Source organism: Periplaneta americana, chromosome 13, assembly GCF_040183065.1.
Source record: "Periplaneta americana isolate PAMFEO1 chromosome 13, P.americana_PAMFEO1_priV1, whole genome shotgun sequence".
Classification (NCBI taxonomy): domain Eukaryota; kingdom Metazoa; phylum Arthropoda; class Insecta; order Blattodea; family Blattidae; genus Periplaneta; species Periplaneta americana.
Genome location: NC_091129.1, coordinates 6001901 through 6022323, shown reverse-complemented (window position 1 = coordinate 6022323; position 20423 = coordinate 6001901). Strand labels below are relative to the sequence as shown.

Sequence of the window (20423 nt, the reverse complement as noted above, 5' to 3'; positions counted from 1 at the left end):
TCGAGATCAAAAAGCATATGAGCTTAAAAATGTTTAATACATATAGGTCTGTTGGGAAATTGTACACGTATTAATGTACTAGTATATAGCCAAAATACTTTGTATTAATTTTGTTCCAATTGATTTAAATGACAACGTGGTTGAATTTGGAGCAACGAGGGCAGATTGTTTGTCCAAAGATTTTTGCTATGCTACCTGGTTTACAGTTAGAAAATAACAGTATTATTGTGCTTTTAAGTAAGCAATTTCCGAGAGAGAAATATTGTCGGAATTTTTAGTACGAGTTTGTGTTAACAATATAATGATTAATATCCATTACAAACGATTAATTTTAGTCGACTCGATTATTGGATTAAATATTTTTGATCGAATAATCTTACAACAGATATTGATCGATTAATCGATTAAATCCCACAACACTATTTTCTTACTCAGTTTGTACTTAATTATGAAATAAACTTATTTTAAAAACACAAGATGCAGCATTTTCAATAATGTATCATATAGTAATGTTCTAAAATGTAGAAATACGTCTATCATGCCTCTCTCTATTACAAAATTCGCCCATTGGCAATTACCCAATCGTTGCATTTCGGACATAGATATATCTGGTTAAATGGATGTTGAAGCTAAATTATCCTAAAGCATTTTAAATTCCTCGTGAGACACTCTTTATACATGTTTTTGTGTGTTGGAAATGGATCAAGTATCGATTTGGAGCAATTTCAAGTCATTAAACTCGTCCGAAGGCTCACGTTCCTACGGGTATTATATTAACAACACCGGCTAGTCAACGGACCACAGCAAAGGTCAGTGGAAGAGGTTAAGAGGGTAATGAAGCTAATTGTGCCGGCGTTATAGAAAGTGTAGCTGAACATTGCTGACGATTTTCCTTTGTAAGGAAGTCGCTTGTCTTTTTCTTATTATTGCAAGTGAAATCGTGATTTATTTGCTGAAATGAGATGCATTGCAATAGAAAAAACGGCAATTGTAGTGTGAATGGACGTGTTGAATTTCGTCTGCAACTTAGTACTACAGTGAAACTTCCTAATAGCGGACACTGCCGGGGAAAATTAAACGTCCGTTATTGAGAAGTGTCCGCTATTTAGAAAATCGTTAGTATGTATACAGTACATTAAAATTTCTCATACATATTCAACACTATATTTTATAGTACAGTACAGTAGACAGTGAGATTGTTTACAGTATTCATCCAGAGAGAAATCGTACCAGTAAATGTTTTGTAAATGAAATAAACATCAGTCACTGTACCACTTCACCTTACACAAACAAGTCTAGAATTGTTGACTTTAAAATAACATCCTTGTTTTTCAAAATTTCACTAACCTGAGTTTTTCCCACTTTAAACTTTGTGGCCAGCTCACGAACACTTAATTTCTCCTTCTCACTATGCTTTACAATATCCACTTTCTCTTTCAGAGACAAACGTTTACGTTTTTGTGACATTTTTAATGTGACTGTACTTCCGAACACTCAACTTGACAAACTAATATAGTACGGACTGCTCACGTACAGTATCACAACTAACAACTGTGCTGCTTACCTTCAATAAAGTACAAGAACGTTCAAATGCACGATAATGATTGTTGCAAAGAATTCCGTTTAATTTACAACCGTCTTTTTCTTGTTTTCTTTCACGCTGTCCGTTATTTGGAAGTTTTAATTGTTGTTGGAGATACATTTCAGTGTCTTCGTCCGTTATTGAGAATGTCCGCTATTTGGAAGAATTTTATCATGAGGGCCAATGTTATTTTGCAGGGGAATTTTAAAATGTCCGCTATTGAGAGGAGTCCGCTATTGGGAAATGTCCGTTAAGGGAAGTTACACTGTATTATGAAATTAATAGTGATTTTCAAATAGTTTCTGGTCTACTGTCGTGATCTAAGAGTTGGCGATCGGGATTCGTTTTTGGACGTAGGCTAAGAATTAGCTTCATCTCGTTTTACCTAGTTGGTTTATCCTTTCGAGTGTTATATTAAATGTAAGAGAATGTCAGATAATCTCATGGCTTGAGCCCGGATGCTTGGCAAAATGCCTTTTTACTGCATAGAAGTAAATCATTATTTTCATAGATATAAATGTGATTTGGGGTAAATCAAAGTGATAGGGCCAGTTTTTATTTTGCCTTTTTAAGACGTTTCTTATTAAGCCAATAATAAATAAGTTTTTTGTCATTTTAAAGCAATATTTCTTGTTTCTTTGCAATTTTCTAATTAATTGTAATGTGATGTGTATGAAATTTAAATATATGAAACAATGACTAACTTAACTAACAATAGTAAATAAAAGTAATTTATTTCGGTGTTTAATCTGCTAATAATAGTGCTTTAACACTATTGGTGTAATATGGATAATGATCGACAACCCACAGTTACAATAATATAATGTAACGTCAGCTTTATCATCATCATCAACAACCACAGGGATTAGGCTTATTGGCCTGTTCCGTCTTCAAAGTTTATGTCGTCTATCCATCTTGTTCTTGGTCTACCAACATTTCTGTGTCCTCTTGGTCCATAGTTCAGTATTACTTTAGGTAACCGGTCGTCATTCATTCTTCTTATATGTTGGTACCAATTATGTTTTTGTCGTTGTATTATCTCAGTCAAATTAGAAATATTTAGTTGTTCTCGTATATTTTTGTTATTTTGATGATCTAAGAGAGTGAAACCAGCAACACTTCGAAGGAATTTCATTTCGCTGGATTCAATTTTCTTTTTAGTTGCTCGGTTTATAGACCAATTTTCTGAACCATAGGTTAATAGTGGGACAGCTAACTTTGTATAAAATTTTAGTTGTGTTGAACGTTGTGTTTTATTTTTTAAGGTCCTTCGTACTGTTCCACACATCTGTTGGAATTTACTCATTTTATTTTTGACGTCTTGTTCTTTTAAGTATGATATATTGCAGCCTAAATAGTTAAATGAGGATACCCGTTCTATGATTTCATGATTTAAAACTATTTTACATCTTCTGTGATCAACTACTTCAAATGCCATTGTTTTTGTTTTAAGATTAGAAATTTTAAGATTATATTTTTCCATTATTAATTGTAGTTGATAAGCTGCCACCTGTAAGTCATCCTCCGATTCTGCCATGAAGATCTGATCGTCAGCAAAAAGCATGGACTTCAATAATGTCGTGCCTATATTTATGCCGGTTGTTATTTTATTCTGCCATTCTTCTGTGGCTTTATCTATGTATATATTGAATAATGTAAGCCACCGGCGTGGCTCAGTCGGTTAAGGCGCTTGCTTGCCGGTCTGAAGTTGCGTTCGGGCGCGGGTTCGATCCCCGCTTGGGCTGATTACCTGGTTGGGTTTTTCCGAGGTTTTCCCCAACCGTAATGTGAATGCAAGGTAATCTATGGCCAATCCTCGGCCTCATCTCGCCAAATATCATCTCGCTATCACCAATCTCATCGACGCTAAATAACCTAGTAGTTGATACAGCGTCGTTAAATAACCAACTAAAAATATATATATATATATATATATATATATATATATATATATATATTGAATAATGTTGGAGATAATGGGCAGCCTTGTTTAACACTCTGATTTACAATTTTGTATCACTCGTCTTGTTTCCTATTCTTACTGATATTCTTGTCTCGTATAAGCTTTTAACTGTTTTCACTAGGTGTGTTGGATATCCTTCTTTGGACAATATATTCCATAACTTATTTCTTAAAACCTTGTCAAAGGCTTTTTCGTAATCCACGAACATTATGTATGTAGGGAGATTAAATTCTCTTCTTTTCTGGATTATTTGTTGCATCACAAACACACAATCGGCACAAGACCGTCCTTTCCTAAATCCACATTGTATTTCGTCTAATTTTGTTTCACTAATGGTGTTCAAACGGCGAGTAATTATTTTAGCGTAGAGTATATAATTTTAAATATTAAGCTCGTTGTCATAGAAGTTGTCACGTAGCATTTCCAATTGCTTGCTTTCATATTTTCAAATCTTACTGTTACAATTTTGTGCTACACGTGTTTATTACTGTTGGAGAAATAAATTTGAGTGAGGAACAGTCAGTTATTGTCGGTTGAAAGAAAGTATAAGACCGGCTAGCTAGAATGCCTAAATTCGGTAAATCATTGCAAATTTTGAACTGAAAACGTTTAATTTATTCCTACCCAGAGGAATCTCAATAATAACTTTTATTTGCAATAAATAGGCCTACTATATATATATATATATATATATATATATATATATATAAAAGTCACAAAATTAGAAATACTCTACTTTAGAAAATACATAACATTAATCTATAATGAATACACTGTTGGAAACAGTAGACTTTAAGGATGTGCAAGACTTTTTATTATGTTTTTGTGAGGCTCAATTAAAATCTTTTGGAAATCAATACACAATGATGCAAAAAAATGTTATTTTTTAAAGAAAATTTATTACTCCAAAATGCAAAAAAACTTAATGTTGGTAAAATTAATAATAATTAATGATCTTTGAAATAATCATAATTTAAACTGATGCTCTACGTGACCGCCATTTGCCCGCACAATCATTTGTAGGCGTCTTCTACATTGTTCAATAGCACTGGATATCTGTCTTTGATCAAGTCGGTCCCAAAATTCAAGAAGGCGTTGTCTTAAATGTTCAATATTACGAATTCTTTTTTTGTAGTACACTGCTTTTTGTAGTTGACTCCATACAAAATAGTCCATAGGATTAAGATCTCGTTTGAAACTCCAGCGGAAACCATCAGAGAATCTGAGAAATGCGATCTTTCACGCAATAATCTCTCAGGAGAGATATCATGTCCGTATCTTGCTAATCAATCGTTGTACACTTGAAACAGACCATTCTCGCTGAGAGCAGTTCCTTACAATTTGACGGGCAGATAAATTATCATATTGGTGCAAATGTTTATTGAAAATCTTGTCTTCGTTCGTTAAGCGACCCATTATTCACAAAATGAGAACTCAAAACGGAAGAAAACAAATGACGATAGCACAACAAACGGCTTGGCCTGCTGAACTCGTAAGACCATAATGCTTAGTTCGGCATAAACGATCGATTTTGCACTGACTTACAAAAAAATAAAAAATAATGTGTAATAAATAATAAAAAAATAAATATTACAGTAATTTCCAGGTCTACAAGGACTGTGAAATTTTCCTGTGAAATAAACTTTCAAGTGAAATCATTAGCTACTGGAATATAACCATTTAAATTCTGTGCCGTTTTCATGGCCCACTGTGTATATATTTTAGATGTGAAAATTTAGCACAAATACACAACGCTTAGTTTCTGTTACGAGTTCAGGAAACTGTCTATAGGCTGGAATGACTTTTTATTCACATCTTACCCCACAGCTCTGTTATAGTTCCGGCGTCTCCTCCATATTCTTTGGGCAGAACCTTTTTACTGACTTTCTCATGGAGAGATTCAAGACCTTTTGAGTGCACATGTATCTGGAAAACAAAGAATTGTGGAAATATTATTAATGAGGTGCACACAACCTCAGGAGTTTGTAAATATTGTTAGTAGTCTCATGTTTCATGTTATTTTAAGTAAATTCCTATATAAAATTGAAAACAAAACTTAAATTTCATAATTCCGCTTTTCAAAACACAATTACCTAAGAGAATTAGTGAAGTAAGGCAAAGATGTGAAATTTCAAACTATTTTTTTTTTTTACTTAGACCTAATGTATTGTAATTATATTATGGAATGAAAAACAGACAAGGAATTCTATTGTCAAAACAAGCAATGCATTACCCTCAATTCTTTTTAAGTTATAACAGATCGCCAAATGCTTGCAAATAACTTAAATTAGAAGAAGTTTTGAAAATAGCATTTTGAAATAAATTAATAGTACGAAATGATTATACCAACAAATAAATATTTATTTATTTATTTATTTATTTATTTATTTATTTATTTATTTATTTATTTATTTATTCTGGTGTAGTTAAGGCCATCAGGCCTTCTCTTCCACAACACCAGGAATATAAATACAATAATAATAGAAAGAAACAGAAAAAAATACACTATCTGCAAAGTAAAGCTACACAAGAAATAAAGAGAGAGAGAAAAAAACACTATAAACAAAGTAAAGCCACACAAAAATATACACAGGTTGCAGTCACACAAACTTTAAATGATTAATTAATTGTATCCTAACTAATTAACTAACATAAACAAGAAGCTTGCAATTTTAATCTAGATTAAAAAAAGAAAAAGAAAAAAAAAACACAAATCAATACTTCTAGCAATACCTAAAAACAATAACTAAGACAAAATTTTCCAATTTAATTTTGAATTGTGATAAAGTCCGGCAGTCCCTGACGTCATTAGGTAACGAATTCCAGAGGCGAGGTATTTCCACAGTACAGGAGGATGAGTATAAAGACGTTCTATGATGAGGGATAGAAAGAAGTGCTTGATGTCGGTTTCGAAGAGTTGTAAGAAATTGAAAGCGCGATAACAGATAATTCGGAGTAGAAGTATTCATGATTCTAAACAGAAGAGACAGTGAATGTATTGTTCTTCGTTCCTTCAGACGCACCCATGAAAGTAACTGGAGGGAAGGTGTTATATGGTCAAATTTACGAGTATTGCAGATGAATCGTATGCACACATTATGAACACGTTGTAGTCTCTCAGCTAAGAGTGAACTTACATTAGTTAGCAAGGAATCGCAATAATCAAAATGGAGCATTACAAGCGTCTGAATAAGATTCTTTTTTAGACTAAGTGGTAGAAATTCTTTCATATGGAACAAGGAGTGAAGTTGAGTTATGGAAGCTGTGAATAAAAATATGAGTAGCTATATAAAAGAAGCGAATTTGGATGTTAAGTATACGGTTTAAAAATAGCACCGCATTAAAATAAAAAAAAAATGATACGAAATATAGCATCATTTTCAGTAGTTATATTGAATGGCCTGTCTTAAAAAGCGCGTTCACAGCTGTATGTAAGTATATTCAAATGAATATTTATTTCTGGTTTAACCACATTAAATCTGAGATGGTCCAATTGGGGAAAGTAGCCTTTAGGACCCATTTCTGTTGTATTCCGTTTATTGTTTAGGTTAAAGACGAACAGATCAACTTCATCAGGAGTAGTTAAAACAATTCATTTACTGTAGGTAGAGAACTTCCTACAGTTAAAACTTTTGCCTAGAGATTAGAGAATTCTGTTTTTGAAGGGCAGCTGCCCTTGTGGAATTTATATATTAGGTTATTTTACGACGCTGTATCAACATCTCAGGTTATTTAGCGTCTGAATGAGATGAAGGTGATAATGCCGGTGAAATGAATCCGGGGTCCAGCACCGAAAGTTACCCAGCATTTGCTCATATTGGGTTGAGGGAAAACCCCGGAAAAAACCTCAACCAGGTAACTTGTCCCGACCGGGAATCGAACCCAGGCCACCTGGTTTCGCGGCCAGACTCGTTGACCGTTACTCCACAGGTGTGGACTATTACAGTGTTCAAGACTGACAAAGTAATTTATAAAACATAAACAAGTACTCTTATTAAAAACTAAAACAAAATAGAAATAAGAGATAGAAGAAAAGAGAAATTGAAATAAGATGTGAAAGTAGCTTGAAATTAACTAAAAACAGTATTCTGTAAAATATGATAACAAATAATTCTGAATCTAGAGAAATTCATATTGAAAATATAAACATTCGGATGAGGATGTAATTTATTGTATAACTGTAACATTTGGAAAACTGGGGAATTTTTGTAGGATTCAGTATTTGCCCTTCGTATGTAAAATAAATTTCGAAATTTTGTATTAAGCTTAGGTGCATATAATGTTATATAATAAAATAAACCAACGCAGTCCAACTTATTGTTAACAATTTTATAAAGACTATTTCGTTTATATGACGTCATTCCATTTTCGACCAATAAAGTGTAATGAAATTTTGAATTCAAACCAATCACACTCAGACTTTGCGATAATTTCTGCAGCTAGATTTATCGCTATCAATTTATCGCATGGTCGTTCTTTTGTTTAGTCGTTGTTGCCAACTGTTTCCCCGTAAATTGATGATCATGAATACATTAAGATGCAACTACACAGTTAAACTTTTCTTTCAACTTTAAAGCAATGAATGCAAGATTGATATTTAATATTAATTAATATATTTACGCAGTGAAGACCATGTTCAAAACGGCGCACCATGTAGACACAAAATATTTATGCATCTTAATTGAACGTACCTTTTAAACTTGATTCTATTCTTCCCAGATTGCACGCATACGCGATTGGAATATTGAACTGTGTAGCTGCAGCTTTAGTTCCATTACACACTACAGCGAGAATGCGTTTGTCGATCTATAAAAATGCTTTCCTGTAGCACTCATTGTAAGTAACGGCCGAAACAAGGCACAGCTGACATTGGTCCTGCTTCCACAGGTAGGCCTAACGTAACCTATAAAATTGTAGCCTATAACATTTGTATTGAAATTAAACAATTAATGGACGTTCAAATTTATGTAACATCATCGCATATCAAACTCAAAGACCTTGCATAGTAATAATGTCTTCGATCAAACTGACTTTCGTATGGCGTAATAAAATTCGTGTTTTAATTAGGCCTATCTATACAGAGATGGCTTCACTGTGTAGCAACATGTCTCGCTGTGAATACATAAGCATTGGTATATAGCTGTCCCCACTGTTACTGTTAAATTAAATTATGATTTCAGCAGATAATGAAAATGTATTTGTTGTAATAATAAGAGAAAAGTGCAGTACATGTAATTAACAATGTTAAACCTGTATTTCGCTTTTCGCAATTGGCATTACTGAATAATAATAACATCGAATTTCTTTATTGCAATAATCGATATTCATCTACGAGTATTTCAACTTCACAATGTCTGAATAGGTTAAGTATTCGTTAATATACAATTATTAACATTTTGTGATTGAATTTTAGGGATATATTATTTACATTTTTATTTTATTCACGAAATAGTCCTAATAAATGTCACTCGAGGTCTGAGATTTCCCAGATAAATCCACTCGCTTCGCTCGTGGATTTATCGGCAGATCTCAGACCTCTCGTGACATTACTACAGAAAGTTTAAAGATCGACAATTTCGTCGAATTTGCAAACTGGTAAAATGGAAATGTTGAAGCATTGTAGCATAACTCTATCGTAAGTAGAATAATCATTATAAAGTCTGTAATATAACCATTTTAGAAATTTATTTTGAATTTTTTCTAGTAACAGAATATATTTGTTAGTAACTGGGTTCCAGATAACAGAAGCATACTCTAATTTAGATCGAACAATGGAATTATACAAAATTATTATAGTTTTGACTTTAAATATACAAGAATTTCTCATAACAAAACCTAAACTTTTATAGGACAAATTTATAATATTATTAATATGACTATGAAATGTAAAATTACTCCTAAATAATATACCTAAATCTTTATGTTCATTTTCTGCTGGTAAAACTTTTGCCTCTATTTTACTTGAAAATTGAATTGTATTTTTCAATCTAGAAAAGGTCATATGTATACACTTATTAACATTAAATAACAGTTTATTATTAATACTCCAAATCTGTAAGTTTGTAATATCTGTTTGAAGTAGCTTACAATCTGATATAGTTTTGATTTCTTTATACAATTTGATATCATCCGCAAATAATACAATTTTAGAATGTTGTACACAATTCACAATATCATTAACAAACAATAAAAACAATAATGGACCAAGATCGGAACCTTGAGGCACACCAGAATTTACCGTAAAAGGCTTAGAAGTATGTCCATGAAAGTTCACAACTTGTACTCTTCCTTTCAAGTAAGATTTGATTAACGATAGCATTGAGAAAGAAAATCCAGATTGTTTCAATTTTAATAAAAGAATATCATGGTCAACCTTATCAAATGCTTTCTGAAAATCTGTATAAATAACATCAACTTGTAATTTATTATGTAGTTGGGTTGAAACAAATTGAGTGAAATGTAGTAAATTTGTAACAGTTGATCTTCCAATGATAAACCCATGTTGATCGTGTGAAATTGATATGAATGACAAGTAGTTGTTTCTTGCTTGGAAATGGCATTTTTGTAGTAGATATATTCTTAACATGTAGGAATAACAAGGTGTATTGCAAGCATTTACGCAGCTTTCGAATTAATCGTTATAGCCTAATGTCTGTAAATTGCTGATTTCGATGATTATGATGATGATGATGAGTAAAATCTCTGTAAACAAGCTATACTGACTGACCCTTGCTGCAATTTTGGGCTTCATGACGCTGCGTGTCAGGTTGATGACGACATCTGCGTAGGCCGGAACGTTCACGTAGTGGATACCCCTTATACGAGCGCTGTAGCCTTTCTGAAACATAAACAAACAAGCAAGTTTCACATCATTTCACAGTAACTTGCGTGTTAACACAATAATTCGCTATCAATTTCTTTTCTTGTTTATTTAACGACGATGTTTCAACTATTAGGTTATTTAGCATCAATGGAATTAGTGATAGAGACAGGGGGCCGAGGATTCACCATAGAAAATTTTGAAGAGACACGAAACGAGTATTTGTGTTATACATCTTGATTACACAACTTTTAACACTATATCTCTTTGGAAAACGTATTATATAACTTTCACGTGTTAAATTTTATGTTGCCTTCTTAACATGTTTCGGCCTGCTGTTGGCCATCATCAGAACTGGTTGTTGTTGGTCTTGGCGCCTTTTATTTTGTTTCCTGTGGGGGTGTGTTTGTGTAGTGTAATGTGGAGTCAAAGAGTGTGTGTGTTCTGAAATTGAGTTGTGTGCTGAGAATTTCATTTGGATGTGTTTTTGTCTGTCTGTATATTTCGTATTGTTCTAGTGTTTTTGCAGCGCTTCGTAATTCGGAACCTCTGTTTAAATCTGAAACTTGGTTTGTTGACGGAACTTTCAAATATCAACTAAATTGTTTGTTTCGATATTTACAGTAACTGGAACTGTAAAAAAAAAATATATAGGCTATTTATTTTCCAGAATAACCGAAAATGCCCTTTCCATTTGTTTTTCCCTTCGCCCTTCTAAAAATGAAGACGTGGGAAACTTTGGAAAACAGACGTAGGAAATCTAGAATAACATCATTGTATAGAGCACATCTAGGTCAGAAAGCATGGGTAGACATAACGGCTCGGTTAGAAAAGCCAACGTACTATGGTAGGATCGATCATGATTTTAAAATCAAATGTAGGAAACAGAAAACGGATGTAGGTAAATTCTCATTTTTAAATAGAACTATAAATGATTGGAATGACCTACCTGCAGCGGTCTTTGAGGGCTGTCCTTCCTTAAGGAGATCCAAGAATAACTTAAAAAGTTGTGTATAAAGTGCAAATTGAAATTAAGGTGATATTTAACATTTAATATTTTAAGGTGACATGTATTTATTTAGCCTGACGAGTTACTCCCTTAGTTTGAATTGTAAATTATTTAAAAATAGCGTGTAAGAGGGTCTTAGACTAGAAATGTTTAGCTTAAATGTAGTTCTGTTTATAAGTATGCATAAGGGTGTAATTATTTGACTTATTTGAACTGTTGTATCAGTGAAGCGAGGTGAGTCAGTGAAGTTATGGTTTTATAATGCAGTGAATAGTTCCGATCAGTGATAATTTATAGCGTCAATGAAATGTGTTCTATAGTGTCAGTGAAATGTGTCCTGAAGTGTCAGTGAAATGCGTCATAGTGCCACTACAGTGAGTGAGATGAGAGTAAAGTGAAAGACTATTGAAACTTATGTAGGGCCTATACATATGTAGGTTGTATTGTAAAATTAGGTTATTTTATGTTTTATTATTAATTGTAATTTTTGTGTTAAATTATTGTAATTGTATTGTGTATTGTTTATATTGTGTATCCACTGCTACCCGGTGCTTGCCCACTTTTAGTGTAAATAAATACATACAAAGTATCGGGAAGTGTTTGAAGTAGTAAGAGATCAAACTGTACTACGTGAAATAGGCCTACAGTGCCTCCAACCATCGAGGATCTTGTCTTATTTCGATCTTGCTATAATGAACGCTTCTCGTGCAGTGTTCATGCTACTTTTTCCGCTTCGTACAATCCATGTAGTCTACCGGAAAATATGGTTGAAGGTTTGCAGACAAAGTGTAATGATCCTGAAGATAAACATTTGAAAGACCGTCTGTGTGTTAGTTTCCTTGGCATTTGTACCTACTGCAGTTGTTAGAGATACTTTTCAAGTACTATTAGATAATATCATTCCAGATGGTCTCCTCCCTTTAACAGATTATCTTCAGTTGGTAATATAAGTGCGAGGCCAAGGAGAGGGCGAAGGCGTGTCGTGGAAGCACGGTACCCGCCTCAGCTGTGAAACGATTCTATGACGAGACATTGCTGGGTCATCATCGTGTGACAGTTATCAGGTTGCAACTAGTGAAAATCATCCGTTCCTCTACACTGCACTGCATGAATTTATTAGGAAACAAAACGACACTGAAACTGCTTTTGCACAGTTATCTCTGGGTCAAGTCGTTAAACGCAAACCAAGTAGAATGTGTAGTATTGCACAAGACTGTATTAGAGGTATTTTTTATTTTACTTGGTTATTTAACAACGCTGTATCAAATACGAGGTTATTTAGCGTCAATGGAATTGATGATAGCGAGATGAGGCCGAGGATTCACCATAGATTGCCTGACATTTGTCTTATAGTTGGAGGAAAATACGGAAAAAGCCCAACTAGATAATCAGCTCAAGCGGGAATCGATCCCGCGCCCGAGCGAAACTCTGGATTGGCATGCAAGCGCCTTAGAAGCCTTAAGCTACGCCGATGGCTTTAGAGGTATAGTTTTACAGCATTAGATATACAAACATGAGGGAGGTTTTACAGATTACTTCAGGAATCTTGACCTCAACTTTATACTATAAATTGAGTGTCAATTACTGTAACAAAGAAATAAATAAATTGAAAGATAATATTTAGCCTATGTTATTGGGAGAAAGGGCATTGGCAATATATTATTGCAAAGATGTTATTGGGAAAAAGAAATTGGGAAGATGTCATCGGGGAAAAAAGGCATTGGGATGATGTTATTTGCAAAGAAAAGGGCTTTGAGAGAAGAAGCATTTGGAACGTGTTATTGGGGAAAAAAGGCATTGGGAAGATGTTATTGGAAAAAAAGTCATTGGGAAGTTTTTGGGAAAACAGGCATTAGGAAGATATTATTATAAAAAAAAGGCATTGAGTAGTGTTATTCGGGAAAAAGGCATTGGGAAGATGTTATTGGGCAAAAAAGGCATTTGGAAGATGTTGTTGAAAAAAAAGACATTGGGAAGAAGTTATTGGGAAAAAAAGACATTGGGAAGATCTTATTGGGAAAAAGGCATTTGGAAGATGTTATTGAAAAAAAAAAGACATTGGGAAGAAGTTATTGGGAAAAAAAGACATTGGGAAGATCTTATTGGGAAAACAGGCATTGGGGAGATCTTATTGGGAAAGCAGGCATTGGGAAGATGTTCTTGGGAAAACAGGCAATGGGAAGATGCTACTGGAAAAAAAGGCATTGGGAAGATGTTATTGGGAAAAAAAGACATTGGGAAGATGTTATTGGGAAAACAGGCATTGGGAAGATGTTATTGGGAAAAAAAGACATTGGGAAGATGTTATTGGAAAAAAAGGCATTGGGAAGATGTTATTGGGAAAAAAAGACATTGGGAAGATGTTATTGGGAAAAAAAGACATTGGGAAGATGTTATTGGGAAAAAAAGACATTGGGAAGATGTTATTGGAAAAAAAGACATTGGGAAGATGTTATTGGGAAAAATGACATTGGGAAGATGTTATTGGGAAAAAAAAGGCATTGGGAAGATGTTATTAGAAAAAAAGACATTGGGAAGATGTTATTGGGAAAAATGACATTGGGAAGATGTTATTGGAAAAAAAAAAGGCATTGGGAAGATGTTATTGGAAAAAAAGACATTGGGAAGATGTTATTGGGAAAAAAAGACATTGGGAAGATGTTATTGGAAAAAAAGACATTGGGAAAATGTTATTGGGAAAAAAGACATTGGGAAGATATTATTGGGAAAAAAGACATTGGGAAGATGTTATTGGGAAAAAAAGGCATTGGGAAGATGTTATTGGGAAAAAAAGAAATTGGGAAGATGTTATTGGGAAAAAAAGAAATTGGGAAGATGTTATTGGGGAAAAAAAGACATTGGGAAGATGTTATTGGAAAAAAAGACATTGGGAAGATGTTATTGGGAAAAAAAGACATTGGGAAGATGTTACTGGGAAAAATGACATTCGGAAGATGTTATTGGGAAAAAAAGGCTTTGGGAAGATGTTATTGGAAAAAAGACATTGGGAAGATGTTATTGGGGAAAAAAGGCACTGGGAAGATGTTATTGGAAAAAAAGACGTTGGGAAGATGTTATTAGGAAAAAAGACATTGGGAAGATGTTATTGGAAAAAAAGACATTGGGAAGATGTTATTTGGAAAAAAAAGACATTGGGAAGATGTTATTGGGAAAAAAAGACATTGGGAAGATGTTATTGGGAAAAAAAGGCATTGGGAAGATGTTATTGGGAAAAAAAGACATTGGGAAGATGTTATTGGAAAAAAAGACATTGGGAAGATGTTATTGGGAAAAATGACATTGGGAAGATGTTATTGGGAAAAAAAGGCATTGGGAAGATGTTATTAGAAAAAAAGACATTGGGGAGATGTTATTGGGAAAAAAGACATTGGGAAGATGTTATTGGAAAAAAAAGACATTGGGAAGATGTTATTTGGAAAAAAAAAGGCATTGGGAATATGTTATTGGGAAAAAAAGACATTGGGAAGATGTTGTTGGAAAAAAAAGGCATTGGGAAGATGTTATTGGGAAAAAAAGAAATTGGGAAGATGTTATTGGGAAAAAAAGGCATTGGGAAAATGTTATTGGGAAAAAAGACATTGGGAAGATGTTATTGGGAAAAAAAGACATTGGGATGATGTTATTGGGAAAACAGGCATTGGGAAGATGTTATTGGGAAAAAAGAAACAATGCAAAATGCTATTGAGAAAAAAAAGCATTGGGAAGACGTTTTTGGAAAGAAAAAGGCATTGCGAAAAAAGCATTGGGACGAAGTTAACGGGAAAAAAAAGGAATTGAGAATTTAAGATTTTGGATAAACCAGTTTGGGAATAATTGATTGGGAATAAAAAAAAATTCGGAAATCTTGGCATTAGGAAAAATAGATTGGGAATTATCAATAGGGAAAAATTGTCTACAACGTCACAGGGACATAGTTTAACTTACGTAGCAACTAGACAGAGGCAAGAACACACTCGCTGCCTGCTACTCACCATCGCACACACTTCCAGCTTCTTGACTGCAGTGATGGTTGTCTTGGATATGTGCCCGAGACCGAAGTTAGCCATGTCTACTATGTATGTATCGGCAACACAGCAGTCCTCGGAAAATCTGACGTCACCGACCATAAAAATTAGTTTAAAGACGTCCAAGAGATTGAATTTCGTGGCATCGGGGTCAATGTTGCCCAGCAACACGACTCGGTGACATTCTTCTGTCAGCTTCGGAAGTGGCAAACAGTATCTGCAACAGAATTTACTGTGTTCTAAAATATGTGGTAAAATATTGCAATTTATCACTATTCATTATCATCTTCACAATCTCTAACATCAGCATCAACTACTAACATTATTATCAACATAAGTATCATCGCATTAGCATTACCATTACTATTATGTTTTTACTTGGTTATTTAACGAAGCTGTATCAACTTACACTAATACTACTACTTACTCGCTTTTAAGGAACCCGGAGGTTCATTGCCGTCCTCACATAAGCCCGCCATCGGTCCCTATCCTGAGCAAGATTAATGCACTCTCTACCATCATATCCCACCTCCCTCAAATCCATTTTAATAATATCCTCCCATCTACGTCTCGGCCTCCCCAAAGGTATTTTTCCCTCCGGCCTCCCAACTAACACTCTATATGCCCATATGTGCTACATGCCCTGCCCATCTCTAACGTCTGGATTTAATGTTCCTAATTATGTCAGGTGAAGAATACAATGCGTGCAGCTCTGCGTTGTGTAACTTTCTCCATTCTCTTGTAACTTCATCCCTCTTAGCCCCAAATATTTTCCTAAGAACCTTATTCTCAAACACCCTTAACCTAAGCTCCTCTCTCAAAGTGAGAGTCCAAGTTTCACAGCCATACAGAACAACCGGTAATATAACTGTTTTATAAATTCTAACTTTCAGATTTTTCGACAGCAGACTGGATGATAAAAGTTTCTCAACCGAATAATAACAGGCATTTCCCATATTTATTCTGTGTTTAATTTCCTCCCGAGTGTCATTTATATTTGTGGTCGTGCCGGAGAATCAGTCCCATTCCGAGTCTTATTGTTAGGTTTCGTAACAAGCTGTTTTTACGGTCATGGGTTGTTAGCCCTTCGCCCAACCCCCAAGGTGGAGGACCACCCCTTATCGGCTGTCCACGACTGCTTATTCAATATATTCGCAGCTACCCTCCATATCTGGACGCCGTCTCCTTTATCCGCAACCTGAGGACGCGCCATGCTGTATCAACTATGAGGTTATTTAGCGACGATGGGATTGGTGAAAGCGAGATGGTATTCGGCGAGATGAGGCCGAGGATTCGCCATAGATTACCTGACATTTGTTTTACGGTTGCGGAAAACCTCGGAGAAAACCCAACCAGGTAATCACCCCAAGCGGGAATCGAACCCGGGATCGCCCAAGCGCAACTTTTGGATCGGCAGGCAAGCTCCTTACTGCTAATACTTTTATGATCACAAATATCACAGCAATCATCACGAACATATAAAAATTGTAAACTCTGAATAAAGGACCGTCTTTTCCTTCATTTGTCTCATCTCAGTATTCTGAATACTATTCAGTCATTAAATTCTTGAGTATGCAGTCAGCATAGTGCAAGAATACTTACGATGTCCGTTTGAAAAGTTAGATTGTTTATATCACTCTTCCGAAATAAATAAGAAAGCGCTGAGTTTTGAAGTTTTAGAAGTTCAGGAAGTCACTTCTTCATTCCTACCTTTTAAATGGACGGATTTAGTTGTTTATAAGAGACGTATTTAATCTTCGAAAACTTTTTTCCCATCAGTGAAATATATAAGTTATCAAATTGCAATAATATAATAATTCTAGAGAAAATAATTGCAGTGATCATTTCCCATTTGTGAAATATGCAAGAGACCTAACTTTAGATCAGAGGGTAGCTACACATCTTTGTAGGTAATATTTATTTATTTATTTTATTTTATTTATTTAATTAATTTATTTATTTTAGTTAATTAATTAATTTACTTATTTATTTACCTATTTATGAATTAACTAATTAATTAATATATTTACCTATTTATTTATGTATTTATTTATTTATTTATTTATCTAATTATTTATGTATTTATGAATTTATTTATTTATCTATTTATCTATTTGTTTATGTATTTATGAATTTATTTATTTAACTGTTTATTTATGTATTTATGAATTTATTTATTTACCTATTTATTTATTTGTTCGTTTGTTTATTTATTTGTTTGTTTATTTATTTATTTATTTAACCTGGTAGAGATAAGGCCATCAGACCTTCTCTTCCCCTCTACCAGGGGATTACAACTACAATATTAAGAATACAATTACAATTAATATTACATTTACAAATACAATAAAAATCAAAGCACTAAAAGATTAACTTATTAATAAAAGCTAGACAGTTTATTGTAAAAGTTAAGAAGAGAGAAACATTTTTTTTTTAAATTAAGGTATGAAGAAATGAACCCTTACCCCTAAAGCGGACGGATCTCGTTATTTATAGAAGACGGAGTGAATCCTCAAAATCTCTCTCCATTAATGAGATATCATCCTGTTTCAAGTAATCTTAATTGGAAGATATTCAATATGCAATTAAGGCTATGGATGGGTGAAAATAACGAAGAAAACAATAAGTATGGAAATTTGTTTTTAACTCTAAAAAAAAGTAATGTTTCAGTTTTCTAAATTTGTGTTTATTTTGGCCCTGTGACAATTTAAAGCCACTCGGAATGCATGCGTGGAGCTGCAGCCCTTTAAATTGACATTCAGCTGTCATTCTGACGGACTTTGTTCTTCATTCCAACTAATTTTATTTTTCATATTTCGCGCAGTTATGTAGGAAACAAATATGTGTGGTAGACCTGTATAGGGAGAGAGGATATCGATAGTTTATATATCATATGCATGCTATACTTCGATATTCGTTTTCTCGATTTTCCAACTTTCAACATTTTTTAACATTAAAAATGGTCTAATGAAAGCTGCTTTTTCCAATTTCAGTCAAATTTTACACAAAAATCCACAAAAGCATGTGAATTAAATTGACATGTGTTTTCTTCTCCTATTGAAAGTATTCAAATCACCATGCTTGAGGATGTGGTAAGTTTTAAAAAATTGGAAAGTTAACAATTAAAAAGTAAATATTTTTTCTCATAAAGTAATTCAAAAAAATATGAAAACCATGTGTCATATTTTACATATATCTATCAGGAATAAATTAAATGTGAATTTAAAGGAAAATTATGTGAGCTTTGAAAATTGGGACAGTTATAATCCAGTATTTAAAAAAGAACAAAAATTAATTATAACTAAGCTTGAGCTAATTGGAATATCAAAAAAATTTGTGTAATTTATTGCACGTCCACATTACAAGAAATATGTGGTAAAAGTTTCAGACTAATTGGTGTATAAATGTAGAAGTTAGAAATTTTACAGTTTCATAGCCTTAATGCTTTCTTACATATCGTTAACAGCTGATGGATGTAGTTTTAAATTATTGAACTATTCAGGGGGAGTTTTAAGTCGACCGACAAACTTCAGGGGATTATTCCCGACTGAAAATGGAGCACAAAAGTTCATATAACCTTGCGTCCGGAAATACATAGATGGCACTGACGACATAACTTGCAGTCGTCAGTGCTATCTTCCGTGGAAACTATGCATTACCGGACACAAGGTGATAATATGAACTTTTGTGCTTCATTTTCAGTCAGGAATCACCCCCTGAAGTTTGTCGGTCGACTAAAAACTCACCCTATAAATTCAAGTATTTAAATTGACAATACAGCTCACTAGAAATTCATTTTATTTATTTATTTATTTACTTACCTATTTACTTAATTACTTACTTACGTACTTACTTACTTATATGCTTACTTACTTACGTAGTTATTTATTTATTTACTTATTTATTTATTTACTTATTTGTTTATTTATTTATTTATTTATTTATTTATTTATTTATTTATTTATTTATTTATTTATTTATTTATTCTTATTGCTAGTAAGTTTGAAATGAATACAAATTAATAAATACAATGAAAGATAAACTAGCCCACTCCTGAATGAGTAAGACTCGTGCTCAGGAGGGGATTCCAATACTGACAAAAATAAAATTAAAATTGAGACTGAATACGGATTAAATAGTGTTTAATATGTTTAAACCCAAACTACAAATCCAATACATTTTTTTTTATTTTTTATTAATTTGGATAGGATTCGTAGTTAAAATAATATTGGAATAAAATTTGTTTAATAATCTGAGACCTTGACTCATGCTATGATAAAAAGCTGCATTGGTTTTACATTTTGGTTCAGACAAACGCAGAGAATTCATATTTTTAGTTCGATATTTATGTATACACCTTTCAAAGTTATTACAATTTCTATGAAAATATTTTAATGAAATGAAATAATACATTATTTCGTTTAATGTTGAAAACTTCGAAATGTTTAAACAACAATTCAGTTGGGTAATCTTTCTGCTTTTTTAAACAAATGTTTAATACTATTTTCTGTAGTAAAATTAACGGATAAAGGTTAGATTTACAAGTTGCACCCCAACCTATAGTACCATACATAAAAAAAAATACAAGTACTTTTTACGATATAGAAAAATTATAATAATACATGATTAGCACTTTTGCGGGGTAGATACTTGCGAGAGACTTGTAATCTGTTCGAACCAAGGCTTCAGAGGGTCTCTGTTCGAGAGGATATCGGGCACAGCATTTCTCAATGTGTAGTACATATCCAGGGAGGACTTGGTTCTCTCAATGCTCGCCTTGCACCAGATGTAGCGGCGCTCCAGTCGTCCTTCATCTGCAACAGAAGAGAAATCGGTTTAGTAACTTAGTGTTTTCAACTCAAGCAAGACAATATGGTTTCTCTTCTGGGAACTACTTGTAGGTAATCACAGTCGATAATCAGATCCCTTATAATATAGCAGTAAACCTGGGCTCCATTTCCGGTACGGAGGAGGAAATCAAGCTTGCTTCCATATCTCTGAATTTATGTCCACTTTCTTGTGTT

At 33.5% G+C, this 20423-nt stretch overlaps 1 protein-coding gene across 3 annotated transcripts in view; it reads right to left on the bottom strand.

Annotated features, from left to right (window-relative positions):
- Positions 1-20423, bottom strand: part of LOC138711707 (retinol-binding protein pinta-like) — a 72979-nt gene that overhangs the window by 2235 nt on the left and 50321 nt on the right. For all 3 annotated transcript variants that reach the window (XM_069842856.1, XM_069842855.1, XM_069842857.1), the window contains 4 exons: positions 20054-20213; positions 15367-15616; positions 10273-10383; positions 5366-5471 (listed from right to left, as the gene is read on the bottom strand). In XM_069842856.1, coding sequence (XP_069698957.1) covers positions 5366-5471; positions 10273-10383; positions 15367-15616; positions 20054-20213 — 627 coding nt within the window. The remainder of the gene's footprint in view (positions 1-5365; positions 5472-10272; positions 10384-15366; positions 15617-20053; positions 20214-20423) is intronic.